The sequence below is a fragment of the Oncorhynchus mykiss genome, chromosome 18 (genome assembly GCF_013265735.2).
Source record: "Oncorhynchus mykiss isolate Arlee chromosome 18, USDA_OmykA_1.1, whole genome shotgun sequence".
Lineage (NCBI taxonomy): Eukaryota > Metazoa > Chordata > Actinopteri > Salmoniformes > Salmonidae > Oncorhynchus > Oncorhynchus mykiss.
This window is the reverse complement of record NC_048582.1, coordinates 14,750,937-14,770,631: the sequence shown is the minus strand read 5'-3', so window position 1 is coordinate 14,770,631 and position 19,695 is coordinate 14,750,937. Positions and strand designations below refer to the sequence as shown.

The 19,695-nt window shown below is 44.3% G+C and overlaps 2 protein-coding genes across 3 annotated transcripts; one reads left to right on the top strand and one right to left on the bottom strand.

The window, feature by feature from the left end:
* Nucleotides 1-6,045: 6,045 nt before the first annotated feature.
* Nucleotides 6,046-17,196, bottom strand: LOC110495457 (angio-associated migratory cell protein). Of its 2 annotated transcripts, XM_021570731.2 has the most exons (11): nucleotides 16,825-17,196; nucleotides 16,429-16,572; nucleotides 16,038-16,157; nucleotides 15,726-15,865; nucleotides 15,438-15,582; nucleotides 15,246-15,329; nucleotides 14,832-14,947; nucleotides 7,651-7,748; nucleotides 7,440-7,530; nucleotides 7,142-7,296; nucleotides 6,046-6,977 (listed from the first exon to the last, which is right to left on the bottom strand). In XM_021570731.2, exons 1-11 carry the CDS (start codon nucleotides 16,913-16,915, stop codon nucleotides 6,902-6,904), a joined length of 1,260 nt encoding a protein of 419 aa, XP_021426406.1. In that variant the 5' UTR covers nucleotides 16,916-17,196; the 3' UTR covers nucleotides 6,046-6,901. The 2 variants fall into 2 exon arrangements, with proteins under 2 accessions (XP_021426406.1, XP_021426404.1); XM_021570729.2 differs by lacking the exons at nucleotides 6,046-6,977; nucleotides 7,142-7,296; nucleotides 7,440-7,530; nucleotides 7,651-7,748 and adding an exon at nucleotides 9,943-11,662.
* Nucleotides 17,197-18,092: 896 nt separating this feature from the next.
* LOC110495458 (late histone H2A.2.2) lies at nucleotides 18,093-19,047 on the top strand. Its single transcript, XM_021570732.2, has 2 exons — nucleotides 18,093-18,251; nucleotides 18,551-19,047. The coding sequence occupies exon 2, from the start codon at nucleotides 18,551-18,553 to the stop codon at nucleotides 18,968-18,970; it is 420 nt and encodes a 139-aa protein (XP_021426407.1). The 5' UTR covers nucleotides 18,093-18,251; the 3' UTR covers nucleotides 18,971-19,047.
* The last annotated feature ends 648 nt before the right edge of the window (nucleotides 19,048-19,695 follow it).

Sequence of the window (19,695 nt, the reverse complement as noted above, 5' to 3'; positions counted from 1 at the left end):
CAACCTGTAGATCCCAAATAACACCCTTTCTCCTCTGTGACCTTCCACACTCTCTAAATGACTTGTCACACTACTCACACTCCCTGTGGTGAATCTAGCCAACGCTACAGAGAACTGTCCTGCTGCCCCTCAGAAAGCCCTTGTGGTGAGGCAGAGAGGAGCTGAGTGCAGGGGCTTCCTAACAGATGCTGGGTCTTAAAGGGGAAGTACACTCAGAGAGGGGAAGTGGGAGCACTGCCTGTAAGCAGTGAGTTGCTGTCAGTCAGGTGCCACAACAGAGCTAAAGGGAGTATTCACATTATACATTTGGGAAATGTGTGGACTGCGGATGTGTTTATGAAATGATGCCTTATTGGCCATCTTAAATTAAGAAATTATTGGCCATTATGATGAAGATCATGTGATGAACTACATGTCTACAACTATCCTCTTCGGATGTTCCTTTTCCACCGACCCCCAACGCAAGCACACATTCCTTACTTCTCAATCCACAACCCCAGATGCTCCTGTATCCAACACAAGATTCCTATGACTGTATGTCCTTTGCAAACATTTACACCTAATGGTATATACAGTATATTAATCTATAGAGCTGGTCAAATAAGCATCATCTTTAAACATCTCTGTAGATGGACGGCCCGGCTTCCAGTCGGCCAGTTATGCTGTATAAACACAGACTCCCTCAGCAATAGTTTGGACTTGGCAATGAGACGGATTGGTCCGTAGCACTGGGGGCCCGTAGCTTCCAATGTGATAACGCTTTTAAACACAACTCTTCTCCAAAGCCTGCTAGCTAAGGAGACATTGTGCAGGGACGACACACACACACACACACACACACACACAATACAATCATGCACAAGCACACACACACATAACACAATATGGAGGGTTATCAGTCAGTTGAAAGAGGAAGATGACAGAGAACACTCAGACATAAACCAAAAGGCTCCCTCACTTTTAGGATTTCTGTCTTCTAGGAAATACAAGAGCAAAAAACTAAAATAGTAGAAATGATTCTCCTTTTATCTAGTTCTCTAGAAACTTCTTTAAATAATATGGTTCTCCAAAGCTATCAGCCACAACTCTCCCCATATCTCCCAGGAATCAACGTGTTCTCAGTCAACAGACTTAGTAAAGGGTAATTAACATGCTGTAATAATAAATGTGTTGACTTTTACATGTAGTATAACCACCTCTTTCTCACTGTATCGGTTTGCTACAGTAGCCCATACCCTCTTTGTGGTCGACCCCTATTGAATTCCACGAACTACCTCTCACAGGCTGTAAATCCTTAGAGACAGGCTGGTGCTAAATCCCTGCGCAGCTCCTTTTGTGATAAACACACACACACATTAACCTTTGGGGCCAAAAACCCTAACGTTAGCAGTGGCACTGTGACAGACAAACATAAAATCCTCACATCGCTCTAAGACCAACTACACTCATCGCAGGTGTTACTTTTACCAGGTCGCCAGGCCAGCTCCAACTTACCCCAGTCATGCCCATAAACTGAGGTAACGTTGAGAGGATGTTGTGTGAACGTTTGTATGTACGTAGCAAAAGGGGTCTCTGTTGTGTGACTGACATGAAATATGAAAGTCATGCCACACTGGGTATTTAAAGCACATTGGCACACGGCGCGTGCAGGTGCACTCAGAACGAGTGTGTCAACAGCATCACAGTTGGGCTGGTTTGAGATATCCAGATGTAGGAAATAAGCGCTTGGGCACACTGTCCTGGGAGACCGTTGTTTTGTTTCCCCTCTGATGGAGATGAGAAACGGAGGTGTGGAAGAGGGGGGAATAGAGAAAGGACAGGAGGAAGGTGATGGATGGAATAGAGAGAAAAGAAGGCAGGTGAGTGGTAAAAGGAGCGATTGGGGAGGAGGAGGGCTATGGATGGAATGGAGTGATGGAAGTAGGAGGGCTATGGATGGAATGGAGTGATGGAAGGAGGAGGGCTATGGATGGAATGGAGTGATGGAAGGAGGAGGGCTATGGATGGAATGGAGTGATGGAAGGAGGAGAGCTATGGATGGAATGGAGTGATGGAAGTAGGAGGGCTATGGATGGAATGGAGTGATGGAAGGAGGAGGGCTATGGATGGAATGGAGTGATGGAAGGAGGAGAGCTATGGATGGAATGGAGTGATGGAAGGAGGAGAGCTATGGATGGAATGGAATGATGGAAGGAGGAGGGCTATGGATGGAATGGAGTGATGGAAGGAGGAGGGCTATGGATGGAATGGAGTGATGGAAGGAGGAGGGCTATGGATGGAATGGAGTGATGGAAGGAGGAGGGCTATGGATGGAATGGAGTGATGGAAGGAGCAGGGGGAGAATTCCGACATGAGAAGAGGAGGGAGTGATGGCAGCAATAGCGAGGAATAGACAGATAAATGGGAGGATTGGGAGGAGAGTGGAATGATGTAGGAGGATATAGTATAGACTATAGAGGGATGAGAGGAGAGGAGTGATGGCGGTGGAAGCCATACGTTATACCCAGTAGCTTCCTGTGCATTTAACTGTAGAGTTCTCCAGACCTGTATTGTCCCTGTCTGGGTTTCATCACCATATCCGTGACCAATCATACACAGTCTCATTGGAGCCTGGCAACCAACCACAACAGAGGATATAGCACTATCCTTCAGCTACATTAAAACCCACACATGATTAAATAGGAATAAGATGAGGATAGTTAGTGTTACTGTACTTGGGTCTTTGCAAATCCTGACAAACAACTACTAAACACACCCATAAAATGTGATAATGCCTTGGTCTTTCTGTTATACTAGCTCTGTCCCTCCCACACACTCTCTCTAAAGACCAGTTTGGTAAAGAGGTAGACATTTCACAAGCATTGGCATAGCAACAAAACAGTAGCTAGTTGGCTAATGCCTTTCCTGCTGGGTAGAATATATAGGCCACTGCAATAAAACAGCAACATCATTACATTCTTACAGGACATAAACATCTGCTTATGAGGCTTTTCCTAGGGGAAAGGGCTTGTCATGACACAGGAGATCATTTTATCCCCTCGGGTTCACAGGAAAATATGGTAGCCTAACTTTCTCAATTCCAGTCCTCCAGAACACCCAGCAGCACATATTTTTGTTGTAGCCCCCCCCCCCCCCCCAAATAAAACTCACCTGATTCAACTCATTAAGGGCTTTATGATTCGTTGTCAAGTTGAATGAGGTGTACTACAACAAAATGTATACTGTTACTTGGGTGTACTGGAGGAATGGAAAACACTGGGAAACACTGGACTAGTGGCCACTGCCTCTTCCTAGAAAGGAGGTTATCCTCACCTAGATTTTCCTACAATTTATGTGCTTTCCCCTTTTAAAGCTTGAATACATTTGACGAAGAAAATCAAGATATATAGCCACTGATTCTTGAAGAATATAACTTAAAATGCCCCATCAGCTTAGTTCTACTGTCGTACCCCCATTAGAACCCAAAACATAAACATGTTTTACTCCCATTCTTCTCTTCAGATCCTCTCAAGCTCTGTAAGGTTGGATGGGGAGCGTTGCTGCACACATTATCAGGTCTCTCCAGAGATGTTCGATTGGGTTCTGGCTGGGCCACTCAAGGACATTCAGAGACTTGTCCCGAAGCCAATCCTGGGTTGTCTTGGCTGTGTGCTTAGGGTCGTTGTCCTGTTGGAAGGTGAACTGTCGCCCCAGTCGGTGGTCCTGAGCGCTCTGGAGCAGGTTTTCATCAAAGATCTTGGTGTACTTTCCTCTGATCATCTTTCCTTCGATCCTGACTAGTCTCCCAGTCTATGCCACTGAAAAACATCCCCACAGCATTATGTTGCAACCACCATGCTTCACCATAGGGATGGTATTGGCCAGGTTATGAGCAGTGCCTGGTTTCCTCCAGACGTGGCAATTGGAATTCAGGCCAGAGAATCTTGTTTCTTATGGTTTGAGAGTCCTTTAGGTGCCGTTTGGCAAACTCCAAGCCTTTGCCTTTTAATGGCTTCCATCTGGCCACTACCATAAAGGCCTGATTGGTGGAGTGCTGCAGAGATGGTTGTCCTTCTGGAAGGTTATTCAATCTCCACAGAAGAACTCTGGAGCTCTGTCAGAGTGACCAAGGCCCTTCTCCCCCGATTGCTCAGTTTGGCCAGGCGGCAAGCTCTAGGAAGTGTCTTGGTGGTTCCCAAACTTCTTCCATTTAAGAATGATGGAGGCCACTGTTGTTGCCATACCAGGCAGTGATGCAACCAGTCAGGATGCTCTTGATGGTGCAGCTGTAGAACCTTTTGAGGATCTGAGTTCCAATGTCAAAGTCTCCAGAGGCGGAATAGGTTTTGTCGTGCCCTCTTCCGACTGTCTTGGTGTGCTTGGACCATGTTAGTTTGTTGGTGATATGGACACCAAGGAACTTGAAGCTCTCAACCTGCTCCACTACAGCCCCGTCGATGAGAATGGGGGTGTGCTCGGTCCTCCTTTTCCTGTAGTCCACAATCATCTCCTTTGTCTTGATCATGTTGAGGGAGAAGTTGTTGTCCTGGCACCACACAGCCAGGTCTCTGACCTCCTCCCTATAGGCTGTCTCATGCCACTGTTGTGTCATCGGCAAACTTAATGATGGTATTGGAGTCGTGTCTGGCCGTGCAGTCATGAGTGAAAAGGGAGTACAGGAGGGGACTGAGCACACACCCCTGAGGGGCCCCCGTGTTGAAGATCAGCGTGGCGGATGTGTTGTTACCTACCCTTACCACCTGGGGGCGGCCCGTCAGGAAGTCCAGGATCCAGTTGCAGAGGGAGGTGTTTAGTCCCATGGTCATTAGCTTAGTGATGAGCTTTGAGGGCACTATGATGTTGTATGCTGAGCTGTAGTCAATGAACAGCACTCTCACATAGGTGTTCCTTTTGTCCAGGTGGGAAAGGGCAGTGTGGTGTGCAATAGAGATTGCATCATCTGTGGATCTGTTTGGGCAGTTTGCAAATTGGAGTGGGTCTAGGGTTTCTGGGATAATGGTGCTGATGTGAGCCATGACCAGCCTTTCAAAGCACTTCATGGCTACAGACGTGAGTGCTTCAGGTTGGTAGTTGTTTAGGCAGGTTATCTTAGTGTTCTTAGGCACAGGGACTATGGTGGTCAGCTTGAAACATGTTGGTATTACAGACTCAGACGCAAAACATTCCTGTAGCTTAGCATCTCTTGGGGACCTTCAATGCTGCATACATTCTTTGGTACCCTCTGTGGCTCGACACAATCCTGTCTCGGAGCTCTACAGACAATTCCTTTGACCTCATGGCTTGGTTTTTGCTCTGACATGCACTTTCAACTGTGGGACCTTATATAGACAAGTGTGTGCCTTTCCAAAGCATGTCCAATCAATTGATTTTACCACAGGTGGACTCCAATCACATTGTAGAAACATCTCAGGGATGATCAATGGAAACAGGATGCACCTGAACTCAATTACAAGTCTCATAGCAAAGGATCTGAATACTTATGTAAATACAGTATCAGTTTTATTTCAATATATTTCCACAAAAAAAACTGTTTTCGCTTTGTCATTATGGGGTAGCATGTAGATTGAGGAACATTATTTAATACATTTTTGAATAAGGGCTGTAACATAAAATGTGGAAAAAGTCAAGGGGTCTAAATACTTTCCAAATGCACTGTATCTGAGTCATATCTGTATAATGTTAGATAGCCTAGAAGCTATTTTGGCTAGGGCACCCTGTAGCGTGGCTGAATGCATTAGATCAAGAACACAGATCCAAGCTTACAACAACAAATTACAAATGACATCATCTCTTGATGATGCAGTTGACTTTGTAGTATGCTTATCATACCTCTAATCACAGCAGTGTTCTGGTCCCTACAGTGTGTAACAAATCGCATCCTATTCCCTATATAGTGCACTACTTTTGACCACAGCACTAGTCAAAAGAAGACCACTATAGAGAATAGGGTGCCATTTGAGAGACAATATGGGACTCAATGACGGTCTGCACAAAGCCTTCTCAGGCAGAGCTGATGCTGGGAATGAACCAGGACAACCTAGAGACTTGGGTTGAAAACATCTTTAATGGTTCCAACAAACAGCAGAACAAAGCCCATGGCTCTGTCCCAATACTTCAGAGATGCACCCTTCCTTCCATGTTTCCTTAAGGTCAGTGATGGGGTAGGGGCAAGCAAAGTTAGCACATTATTTCCACCAATCCAGATTCGTGATTACTTCAGAAAAGAAAGGACGGATTCATTTCTAAAGTATTTCAACAGGGCCCAATATATTTACATAAGGTTGAGTTGACATAATTTGGGGTGATTTAGGGGGAAAGTGAGGATTACACTCCACAAATCACCAGAAATGATGGGGACATCATCGAGATCTCCATCTCTACGTAGCTCTATTACCTTAATGTGTATTCGTAATTGTCATCAATCCAAATCGCACAGGGAACACCAAGGTCAGTGATGATGTAAGTGTATTTAGTAATAAATCAAGGACCACACAACGTATTGCCTCTAGGATGACGTGTTCCAACATCTACACTACCACACCACTTAGAATACATATATTTTGTGTGGGTTCTACTTGAGAAACCTGAGTAGAATGGCTGGCAATTCTAGAACACTGCAGGTCTACTATAGATCAGACAGACCACAATCGATACAAGACACTTCAAAAACCCTCAGTTGTGAGAAAACACAATGAAAGGCTGGGATTCAATCCGATCGCACTTTGTTGACAATGCGCCATTTAAAGGACAACTTCGGATTGAGACGATATATGCAGTGTCCACCGTTAAAACGGTCTCCACAAAAACGGGAACATTGCCTTTAAGGTGCATTGTCGACAAAGCGCGATCGGGGTTGAGTCCATCCCCATTTCTCTCGCTCTTTCTCCCTCTGCTCCTCTTATTAACGGTCTGGTCGTTGGAGGCAGAAGACTTTGGCCCGGTGGTCTCCAGAGACAGTGACCGCCATAGAGGCTTCTCTGTGGGAGGAGGAGAGAGAGTCAGATGAGAATAGGAGCCTTTCTGGCCCAAGTAAGTACAATACAAGATCCTCATAACCACTGATACAGGGTCAGACGTTTTGTGCATAAGCCTAATTGAAAAGGTTAGGATCTGTGATAAGCGTGTGTGTTGGTGTGTGTACCTGTTAAGTGTGAAGTCGAGGATCTCCGCCTGGTGGCCACGGTACTCTGACACCATGGTTCCCGAGCGGGCATCCCACAGCCTCACCGCCCCGTCCAGACTACAGGTGGACACCACAGAGGATGACTCCTCCCACTGCAGTTTAACAATGCCAGCCTGACACACACACACAGTCGGTTATAGAGCATATAACAAGGCATATGAAAATAGCAGAGCAACACGTCTCTACAATCCATGATCAGAGGATTATTGTGGGTTTGGTTGTGAGTTGGGAGCCTGTTGGATGGCTGGTTTCTTACCTGGTGCTGACACTTGTGTCTGAGGACCTGTGAGGAGAGGTCATAGATAGCCAGGGTCCCATGCAGATACGCCACCGCTATCAGAGGCAACCTGGACAACAGAGAACACGGCATCGTTCAAAACATGTCAACTGTTACACACCGTATGCCATGTAGTTCATTTAAAGTTAACTTGTGATTCTGGTCTTATGTTAAAAACATGAAGTCTTACACATTGCAGAACCCCACTGACTCCACCGAGTTGGTCTCCTCAGCATCCTCCTGAGAGGCTTTGGCTTTGCCCTCGTCCACAGAGAACACACCCAACACCTACACACCCCATTAGATACATTCCAGTTATACAGCATATACCAACTGATAAGTAGCAGGACAGCACATCTCGAAAACCCATACCATGTTGGTACCTTGAACACGACAGAACATTTTCTTGTGAATAATGCATGTCAATCTCCCCATGTCATCATGTCATCTGTCCCACCATGTAAACCCAGAAGTACTGTTTTCATTCCCACTGTCCTCTGTGGTCCGTGGTCTCTACCGTAGCTCCAGCAGTTACGTGGTCTCTACCGTAGCTCCAGTAGTTACGGGGTCTCTACCGTAGCTCCAGCAGTTACGTGGTCTCTACCGTAGCTCCAGTAGTTATGTGGTCTCTACCGTAGCTCCAGCAGTTACGTGGTCTCTACCGTAGCTCCAGTAGTTACGTGGTCTCTACCGTAGCTCCAGCAGTTACGTGGTCTCTACCGTAGCTGCAGCAGTTACGTGGTCCCTACCGTAGCTCCAGCAGTTACGTGGTCTCTACCGTAGCTCCAGCAGTTACGTGGTCTCTACCGTAGCTGCAGCAGTTACGTGGTCTCTACCGTAGCTCCAGTAGTTACGTGGTCTCTACCGTAGCTCCAGTAGTTACGTGGTCTCTACCGTAGCTCCAGCAGTTACGTGGTCTCTACCGTAGCTGCAGCAGTTACGTGGTCCCTACCGTAGCTCCAGCAGTTACGTGGTCTCTACCGTAGCTCCAGTAGTTACGTGGTCTCTACCGTAGCTCCAGTAGTTACGTGGTCTATACCGTAGCTCCAGTAGTTACGTGGTCTCTACCGTAGCTCCAGTAGTTACGTGGTCTCTACCGTAGCTCCAGTAGTTACGTGGTCTCTACCGTAGCTCCAGTAGTTACGTGGTCTCTACCGTAGCTCCAGTAGTTACGTGGTCTCTACCGTAGCTCCAGTAGTTACGTGGTCTCTACCGTAGCTCCAGTAGTTACGTGGTCTCTACTGTAGCTCCAGTAGTTATGTGGTCTCTATCCTACAGTAGTTACAGTTGAAGTCAGAAGTTTACATACACCTTAGCCAAATACATTTAAACTCAGTTTCACACAATTCCTAACACTTAATCCTGGTAAAACTTCCCCAACTTAGGTCAGTTAGGATCACCACTTTATTTTAAGAACATGAAATGTCAGAATAGTAGGGAGAATTATTCATTTCAGCTTTTATTTCTTTCATCACATTCCCAGTAGGTCAGAAGTTAACATGCACTCAATTAGTATTTGGTAGCATTGCCTTTAAATTGTTTAACTTGGGTCAAACGTGTCAGGCAGCCTTCAATAAGCTTCCCACAATAAGTTGGGTGAATTTTGGCCCATTCCTGACAGAGCTGGTGTAACTGAGTCAGGTTTGTAGGCCTTCTTGCTCACACATGCTTTTTCAGTTCTGCCCATAAAATGTTCTATAGGATTGAGGTCAGGGCTTTGTGATGGCCACTCCAATACCTTGACTTCGTTGTCCTTAAGCCATTTTGCCACAACTTTGGAAGTATGCTTGGGGTCATTGTCCATTTGGAAGACCCATTTGCAACCAAGCTTTAACTTCCTGACTGATGTCTTGAGATGTTGCTTCAATATATCCACATAATTTTCCTGCCTCATGATGCCATCTATTTTGTGAAGTGCAGCAGTCCCTCCTGCAGCAAAGCACTTAGTGTACGTATACTTCTGACCCACTGGAATTGTGATACAGTAAATTATAAGTGAAATAATCTGTCTGTAAACAATTGTTGGAAAAATGACTTGTGTCATGCGAAGTAGATATCCTAACCGACTTGCCAAAACTATAGTTTGTTAATTTAATCTCTTAGACCTACCCCCTACTTTTTTCAAATTTCCGCCTGAAGACATACCCAAATCTAACTGCCTGTAGTTCAGGCCCAGAACCAAGGATATGCATATTCTTGGTATCATTTGAAAGGAAACACTCTGAAGTTTGTGTAAATGTGAATTGAATGTAGGAGAATAACGCCATAGATCTGGTAGAAGAAAATACAAGGAAATAAACATATGTTTTCTGTTTTTATTGTTGCTGCATCATCTTTCAACTGAACAAGAACATCCACACATACAGATAGGATGCTGGGGGTGGTTTGAATGAAGAACATTTTGATGTAAATGACTATATACAAAACACTCAAATGCAATTCTAACCCCCCCCCCCCCCCCCCCCCCCCCCATATTACATTTAGAAAAAATGTAAAATAACAAGGGTAACTATTTACACACATTCAATGTATAATGTACAATATTGTGAAGACCCTCAGTCCTCTACAAAATATTGTGTTTCTGATGCCATGCCCAATAGCACTCTCTTTCTGCTGTAAAGCAGAGGGTTACTGAACAGCTGGTGCAGGTGATGGGGCATTTCCTGTGACACAGAACACAACGACGTCTCCCTACTGTGCCCTTTTTGCCCCGAGGCACAATCATGCCTGCAGAGATGAATCTGGGGCAGGTGAACACAACTGGTTGGAGCAGAAGGGACAGAGGTAGAGGGGACAGGGGTAGAAGGGACAGAGGTAGAGGACATGGATGAGCAGCTCCCTGAAGGCTAGCTGTGAGATGGGGGGCTGTCCACAGCTCTTAGCCATTTCCTTCTGGAGGATGAAGGCATTCACCACAGCAATGTCAATGAAATGATAGAAAAATGTCTTGTACCATTTCATTGCCTTGTGGAGAACATTGTAGTAGCCAATCAGTGCATCTGACAGGTCCACACCTCCCATGCTCTTGTTGTAGTCCTTGATGGCTGCAGGAATGGGGACATTTTTTGTGGTCCATGCCCCTGTAGCGTCCTTCACACGCCTGACGACATGATCGCCACTGAAGGACTTGTGGATAGTGGAGCACATGACCACCTCTCTGGTATCCATCCACTTCACAAAGAGCAGGCCATCTTCACGGATCCATCGCTTAGGCATGTCGTTCACCTTTGTCTTTGGAAAGCCCACTCTGTTGGTCCGAATGGTGCCACAAGCCCACACATCCCGCTTCCTCAGGTCTGCAAACAGGGTAGGGCTTGTTTAAAAGTTGTCCACAAACAGTTTGTAGCCCTTCCCCAGCAGTTGAAAATCTAATAACTGCATAACAGAGTCATAGCTAATCCCTTACCGGTCGCAACACTGCTCTTCCCCTCATAAACAAATAAATTACACGTGTATGCACACACAGAATCAGCCAAAACAAACAGCTTGTAACCCCATTTAGTTGGTTTGTTACGCATGTATTGTTTTAGGCCAATTCTGGCCTTTGAAGCTACCATCCTCTCATCGATGGAAACGTTCTGGGCAGGCTGAAAATAGGTTTTGCAAGCCTCAACGATGCTGGGGTAGAGAGGTTTTATTTTGCACAGCCTATCAAACCTTGCTGTGCTTCTCATCTTCTCATTGTCCTCATCAACTTCTGGGTCACTGATATGAAGCGCCCGTGAGATTGTCAGAAACCTTTTGCATGATATGACAGTGGAGGGGAAAGGCAGTTGATAGAGGGGAGCAGTTTTCCAGTAGTCTTTCAGGGTTTTTAGCTTCACAAGACCCATGTACATGACCATTGACATGAAACAAAAAAGATCTGACATGGAAATGGGCTTCCATCCCTCTTTCTTGCCTGCCTGCTTCTTAGCACCATACTTATTTGTGTTCGACACCAGGGAATCAACAACTGCCGAGGTGAAAAACAGCTGAAAAAGTTGCATGGGGCTGTACTTAGAGGTCATGTCCAGCTGAGGTCCTGATGGCCTTATTGGTCTGAATACTGGAGGTGTAGGCAACACATCCTCCTCCAGCACAGAGTGCCAACGACCCTCCTCCTCTCCGATTGCAGGTTTCGCTCTTCCCCACCTCCGCTTCTTTGTCACAGACTTCCCACCTGGCAGGGCGGGGGTAGGTGTGGAGCCGGAGACAGCAGACTGTGAAATAAAGACACAGAAACACAGATTATATTAGAGTAGGGAACGTGAATCACTAAGGTGAGGTTCTGTTCCGTTCCATGTTTAGATAAAATACATATAATATTTACAGACACACAAACACCCAAAATGTAGAGCCATATGGCGCCACAACAAACATTTCATTACTGAATATATACAGTGCCTTGCGAAAGTATTCGGCCCCCTTGAACTTTGCGACCTTTTGCCACATTTCAGGCTTCAAACATAAATATATAAAACTGTATTTTTTTGTGAAGAATCAACAACAAGTGGGACACAATCATGAAGTGGAACGACATTTATTGGATATTTCTAACTTTTTTAACAAATCAAAAACTGAAAAATTGGGCGTGCAAAATTATTCAGCCCCTTTACTTTCAGTGCAGCAAACTCTCTCCAGAAGTTCGGTGAGGATCTCTGAATGATCCAATGTTGACCTAAATGACTAATGATGATAAATACAATCCACCTGTGTGTAATCAAGTCTCCGTATAAATGCACCTGCACTGTGATAGTCTCAGAGGTCCGTTAAAAGCGCAGAGAGCATCATGAAGAACAAGGAACACACCAGGCAGGTCCGAGATACTGTTGTGAAGAAGTTTAAAGCCGGATTTGGATACAAAAAGATTTCCCACGCTTTAAACATCCAAAGGAGCACTGTGCAAGCGATAATATTGAAATGGAAGGAGTATCAGACCACTGCAAATCTACCAAGACCTGGCCGTCCCTCTAAACTTTCAGCTCATACAAGGAGAAGACTGATCAGAGATGCAGCCAAGAGGCCCATGATCACTCTGGATGAACTGCAGAGATCTACAGCTGAGGTGGGAGACTCTGTCCATAGGACAACAATCAGTCGTATATTGCACAAATCTGGCCTTTATGGAAGAGTGGCAAGAAGAAAGCCATTTCTTAAAGATATCCATAAAAAGTGTTGTTTAAAGTTTGCCACAAGCCACCTGGGAGACACACCAAACATGTGGAAGAAGGTGCTCTGGTCAGATGAAACCAAAATTGAACTTTTTGGCAACAATGCAAAACGTTATGTTTGGCGTAAAAGCAACACAGCTGAACACACCATCCCCACTGTCAAGCATGGTGGTGGCAGCATCATGGTTTGGGCCTGCTTTTCTTCAGCAGGGACAGGGAAGATGGTTAAAATTGATGGGAAGATGGATGGAGCCAAATACAGGACCATTCTGGAAGAAAACCTGATGGAGTCTGCAAAAGACCTGAGACTGGGACGGAGATTTGTCTTCCAACAAGACAATGATCCAAAACATAAAGCAAAATCTACAATGGAATGGTTAAAAAAATAAACATATCCAGGTGTTAGAATGGCCAAGTCAAAGTCCAGACCTGAATCCAATCGAGAATCTGTGGAAAGAACTGAAAACTGCTGTTCACAAATGCTCTCCATCCAACCTCACTGAGCTCGAGCTGTTTTGCAAGGAGGAATGGGAAAAAAATTCAGTCTCTCGATGTGCAAAACTGATAGAGACATACCCCAAGCGACTTACAGCTGTAATCGCAGCAAAAGGTGGCGCTACAAAGTATTAACTTAAGGGGGCTGAATAATTTTGCACGCCCAATTTTTCAGTTTTTGATTTGTTAAAAAAGTTTGAAATATCCAATAAATGTCGTTCCACTTCATGAAAAAATACAGTTTTATATCTTTATGTTTGAAGCCTGAAATGTGGCAAAAGGTCGCAAAGTTCAAGGGGGCCGGATACTTTCGCAAGGCACTGTATATGTCAAATATTTCAAACAACAGCATGAGAATTACTTACCGATCGAGAATGGCATCTTCACCATACAAAAACATGTCTTCAAATTGGGAGTCCAAACTTGACATACAATCCGATAGATCTTCTTGTAATTCTGTGTCACTTTCTCTATCAATCTCGTCAATAATATCATGTAGATCTGTATACCTGGACTTTGCCTTTGATTTTCCAGATTTACTCGCCATAATTCGTTCAATAAAATAGCGGAAAATGATCTTGACTCAATACTGCTTCGCGCAAACAAAGTGGCTCCTTCGGGTAGAAATTCCAATGGCAAATGGCTGTTACGCTCGAATTTCGTTCAAAAGCTGGTCTTCCCGGATATAAACATTAAATATTGCCGTTTACCTCAGCCCATTGGCTATCTACCAAGCGAGATTTCAAGACAATCAGCGGTGATTGGGCAGAAATACAGTCATTCAAAGAAGCACTGGTGATATCATTGGCACGCAATGAGGTCATTGTTTGCTGTGTTCAAATCAGTTCTCTATAATACAGTATGTGATGTGTTCTCTACAATACAGTAGTTATGTGTTCTCTACAATACAGTATGTATGTGTTCTCTATAATACAGTAGTTATGTGTTCTCTATAATACAGTAGTTATGTGTTCTCTATAATACAGTAGTTATGTGTTCTCTATAATACAGTAGTTATGTGTTCTCTATAATACAGTAGTTATGTGTTCTCTATAATACAGTATGTATGTGTTCTCTATAATACAGTATGTATGTGTTCTCTATAATACAGTAGTTATGTGTTCTCTATAATACAGTATGTATGTGTTCTCTATAATACAGTATGTGATGTGTTCTCTACAATACAGTAGTTATGTGTTCTCTACAATACAGTATGTATGTGTTCTCTATAATACAGTAGTTATGTGTTCTCTATAATACAGTAGTTATGTGTTCTCTATAATACAGTAGTTATGTGTTCTCTATAATACAGTATGTATGTGTTCTCTATAATACAGTATGTATGTGTTCTCTATAATACAGTAGTTATGTGTTCTCTATAATACAGTAGTTATGTGTTCTCTATAATACAGTAGTTATGTGTTCTCTATAATACAGTAGTTATGTGTTCTCTATAATACAGTAGTTATGTGTTCTCTACAATACAGTAGTTATGTGTTCTCTATAATACAGTAGTTATGTGTTCTCTATAATACAGTAGTTATGTGTTCTCTACAATACAGTAGTTATGTGTTCTCTATAATACAGTAGTTATGTGTTCTCTATAATACAGTAGTTATGTGTTCTCCATCATGCAGTATGTGTTCTCTATAATACAGTATGTGCGTTCTCTATAATACAGTAGTTATGTGTTCTCTATAATACAGTAGTGCCCGCTGCCCACCTTGCCAGTGGCAGTGTTGATGAGCTTGGCACGGCCGTCCACGGAGCCCGTCAGCACCAGAGAGCCGTCCTTGTTACAGGCCAGGCACGTCAGCGCCCCCTGGTGTCCATCATGACCTGAGTGGGCCAGAGAAGTGAGGAGACAGTTGAGTGGGGATAGAAGTTGTTCCTTACCGCTGGTCCAGTGGCAGTTATTATTGTTTTATTCTCAGAAAAGTCAAGATTAGGATTTGGGGTTTGGTCATCTGCTCTAGATAGAAAGTAAGCTATGCACACTAATAAACACAATCCACACTGATTTTCATGAGGTATTCCACACCTATTCCCAGTGACCATGACACACATCCTGCCGTCTGGCAGTAGTGAGGATTGTCACATACTCTGTTCAGGCATGCGACAACTTGGCCAAACTCACCTTTAATCACATGGGTGGCATTTCCCTGCTTGAGGTCCCAAAGTCGTACGTTGCCATCTTCATAGCCCACCACAGCTCTCTTCCCTGTGGATAAAAGACAAAGTTGTTACATGTTCAACCTGGCAGCACAGATCATGGTAGAGTGTTCTGTGCTGAATTGTCCTTTACGCTTGGCTGGGGAGACAGTCTCACCGTCTGGCAGGACCTTTCCACTGGTCGACTGGCAACCAGGGCCCTGCAGGGTCTTACAGTCACCCCCTGGGATCTTCCACATCCAAACGTTACCGTCCGCCATGCCCGCCAGCAGCACCGGGGCGCAGGGGTGCCACTCCATCCACTAACACACACACACACACCAGATGCCAAAACTTGATTTAACTACCTAGCTTAATCAGGCTGAATCAGGTGTGGCAGTGTGTTCCTGCTGGTCTACAATAAATATGCGCACCCTGTTTCGGGCCGGGCTGCGTTCTCCCTCACCTCCAGGTCTCCCACCTCGAAGGACCACACCTCCTGCTTGGTCTCCACCTTCCAGACCTTGATCAGCCCGCTCATGTCCCCCGTGGCCACCAGGGAAGAATCATGGCTGAATAAAACACTTGTCACGGAGTCCTTATGGCCTACGGTTGTGGAAAAAGAAGGACTGGGGTTAAATATTGGGAGCAACACAAATATCTGTTTATTCTGAGCTCAACTATCCTGTAGCATAAAGAAATGTCCTATTGGGATGTCAAAGCTAAATTAAAAGCACAACAACTAATTGATGACAGCTTGGAGAGTATGGAGACTCACCTGTACATTCAAACAGCACTTCCCCATCACTCACTCTCCAGACATAGGCCTTGTCATCCTCTCCTCCGGTCACAGCCAAGCTGTTTGTGGCTGGGTCCAGACTCACACAGAACACGGAGCCTGGAAAACACAAGTCAATGTAACAACAGAAAGAAAAAAAAAGAGACCCATACATGTCCCTGGCCTATCCAATAGCTTCTACCCTGTCTTCTTCCCTTCAATACATGAAATGACTGTAAAGTCATCCACCCTTTACGGTCAAATCCTATCCACATAGTGGTGGCGGTGATGGACAAGATAGTGAGATGGACCTACTACCGGCAACTGCCACTGAGTTGTGAAGAGACTGAAGAAAAGCACTAGTCAGGTGATATAGTTAGCTAACTAGTACCTGTGTGTTTGGAAAAGGTGAGTTCGCTGTCATCTTGCTCCTTTTCCTGCTCCATCTCGTCGTCGGTATCCCAGTCTTCCTGTTCATCGTCTCCGTCCTCAGTCTCTCCGACGTCCACGTCCTCGAACTCATCCGCCAAATCATCTGACCGTCAGAGTGAGGTATTACTGTACTTGACACATGTACCTCTTAATTTTATACCACGACATTAACTCATAAAAGGTCTAACCAAGACAATGCCACCAGCGTCCAAGAGACAATTTATTTTGCTCAATTAATGCCAGTCCATGTAGCAAGTCCTCATACATTTATAAGGACATTAACTAAACTACACCCCTTGAAGCATCTGATTCTGACCAACTAACGTTATCTAGCTAAGCATGCAACCATCATTACCTGGGTTTTGCTCTGTTTCGTTAAGGTCGATGACTTCTATAATCTCTTCATCCCCGTGGAATTGTACCGAATTTTCGTCCGAGTAATCCATGATAGCTAGCTAGATGTTACCAAGGTGGCTAACTTAAATTAGCTGCCTAACTTGAGAGCTGAAAAGTTTGCTAACGCGACAAATGTTGAAAACAGGTTAAGAAAATATGTTAAGTCAATCACAGAAAACGCTAAAGATTGTTATTTCTTGGTGCTGACCGAAGAACAAATACGAGCTATAGAGAAAAACATCTAAATAGTGTCCCCATGTTTTTTTCACATGTGTGAAAGTCTCCGGAAGTCTCTGGGCACTCCGTTATTACGTCAATAAAACATTTGATACGATTGGTGTTTCACCCTGAATCTTGACACGCCCCCTTCATAGTAACAACCAATCCATGCCAAAGTGGGCGGGACTTCTTCAACATGACTACTTCATCGGAGAGTAATATCCAAATCCAATTTTGATAAACTTCCATATCTACTGGGTGACATTCCACAGTGTGCCATCACAGCAGCAAGATTTGTGACCTGTTGCCACAAGAAAAGGGCAACCAGTGAAGAACAAACACCATTGTAAATACAACCCATTTTTATGCTTATTTATTTTATCTTGTGTCCTTTAACCATTTGTACATTGTTAAAACACTGTATATATATATATAATATGACGTTTGTAATGTCTTTCTTGTTTTGAAACTTCTGTATGTGTAATGTTTACTGTTAATTTTTATTGTTTATTTCACTTTTGTATATTATCTACCTCGCTTTGGCCAATAAATGCCAATAAAGCCCCTTGAATTGAATTGAATATCCTTGTTCACTAGATGGCACAAAAACACCATTATCATCATGCTGGCTTTCATCCTTCCTCTCTTCTGATATAGCGTTTCCCAACTCCGGTCCTCGAGTACCTCCAACAGCACACATTTTGATGTAGCGCCGGAAAAAAAGCACCTGATTCAACTTGTCAAGGGCTTGATGATTAGTTGGCAAGTACAATCGGCTGCGCTTGTCCGGGTACAACAAACACGTGTACTGTTGTGGTACTCAGGACCGGAGTTGGGAAACACTCTTCTAATATAACATTTTCTGGTAGACTAATGTGAAATGATCTGAACACAGAATAGGTGTAAAATAGATGGTACAACTTCCACCTACCCTATCGGATCTGCTAACGTACTGTATATATATCCAGAGTAGTAAGGAGTAGGGCCTAGGGCTCGATTTGGAATTGGGCCCCATGTGAATTTCCTCTAATCGGCTATCCAATCAGACATAAGTATTTACGACATGTGACTTTGGGAAAACTTGTTATTCCCTTCATAAAAAAGGCTCTATGGCTGCTGTTATTTCCAGTTTAGGCTTCTTCTAGTTTTTGCAAACAGCCTGTCGCCGTGAGTATAGACATGTGTCGTTTTTTGCTAATTTCTCATTTGTGTGTTATGCCTTGTCCTCGTAACTTTCTATATTTTGATTTAAAGTGCAAGTGTTCTGGTAGTTCTGTTAACTGTGTAAATAGTGTGCCTGTGGGATTGTAGTGATTGAGTGGGCACCAGCTGAAGGGCAGTGCATTAGCTTATTTGCATTCACAACTCTTCCCAGGAGGGCTTGCATATTGGCGATGCACTTGAGTCAATGTTTGAGTAATTTCAACAGCCACTAATAAACATGTACTTTATCTCCAAACTACAAGATGTCCGGTCGTGGAAAGAAAGCTGTCTCCAAATCGAAGACTTACACAAGTCGCACTGTCAGGGCAGGTCTCCAGTTTCCTGTAGGCCGAATTCACCGTCTGCTGAAGAAGGGACATTACGCTGCCCGCATTGGTACAGGAGCTGCAGTCTACCTCGCTGCCATACTGGAGTATCTCTGCGCTGAAGTCCTGGAGCTCTCGGGCAACGCGGCCCGTGACAATAAGAAGTCGCGCATTGCTCCACGGCACATCCAACTAGCTGTACGGAACGATGAGGAGCTGAACACGCTGCTGTGTGCGGTCACCATATCGGAGGGTGGTGTCCTTCCAAACATCCAAGCCGTGTTACTCCCCAAGAAGAGCAAGCAACCGAAAGACAACGGCAGCAATGCCAAAGACGTCCAGTCTCAAGAGTTTTAAAATGTACCTTACAAGCTTTTACCGCAAATTCGTCTCTTTCACTGTTTTCCTTAATAAAATAACAGTTTTAAAGTGTCTTTAGTGTTGGCCATCTGATGCACTGCAATGACCTATGTTAAGCTTTATTTAAACATTTCGGGTCAATTCAGGAAGTGCTTTCAAGTCAATCATTGACACTTTTGCCCCAAAAAATGCTTCTCAGTTTGAGAAGTTGTTTCAGAAATAATGCCAGTTCACTGGAATTTGAATTTACTTCCTGAATTGACTGACTTCAATTTAAATTAATCCCCAACCCTGCAAGGAATGCGATAGGCCTACTGGTTTCATGAGCTAAAACCAATACCCTGGGATTGTGTGGGGTCTGACTGCTCCAGCACATGTGCATAACTGGGTTCTAGTGACAGTTTTAAAAACGAGGGCATTGCAGAACTGAATCTTAATGGTTTATTTTTCCACCCAAAAGCCGGTGTAACAGTGTTTTAAATAACTAGAGCGCACCCCTCAGCTAGCTTGAAATGTGGTTGGAGCCATCCAATTTTTGAATCCTTTGGGTGGCTCAACCGGTTTGGACTGTTAGAGGGGTTGTGATGCAGAGAAACACTGTTTTGAGCCCAGTGACCCCAGTTACACTGGGATGGGGGAAACAATTTAGAATAATGAGAGATTTGCATCAATATTGAGTAACTGGCCCTGGCTTGACTCTCTCCCTATGCATGCTAGCCAGA

Excerpts from the sequence above, each read along its gene's own strand:
- LOC110495457 (XM_021570729.2), bottom strand. The coding sequence starts at position 16,915 with ATGGATTACTCGGACGAAAATTCGGTACAATTCCACGGGGATGAAGAG. Across the intron at positions 16,573-16,824 it reads CGAAACAGAGCAAAACCCAG|ATGATTTGGCGGATGAGTTC; the intron begins GTAATGATGGTT and ends TCTGACGGTCAG. Across the intron at positions 15,866-16,037 it reads AGTGCTGTTTGAATGTACAG|GCCATAAGGACTCCGTGACA; the intron begins GTGAGTCTCCAT and ends CCACAACCGTAG.
- LOC110495458 (XM_021570732.2), top strand. The coding sequence starts at position 18,551 with ATGTCCGGTCGTGGAAAGAAAGCTGTCTCCAAATCGAAGACTTACACA.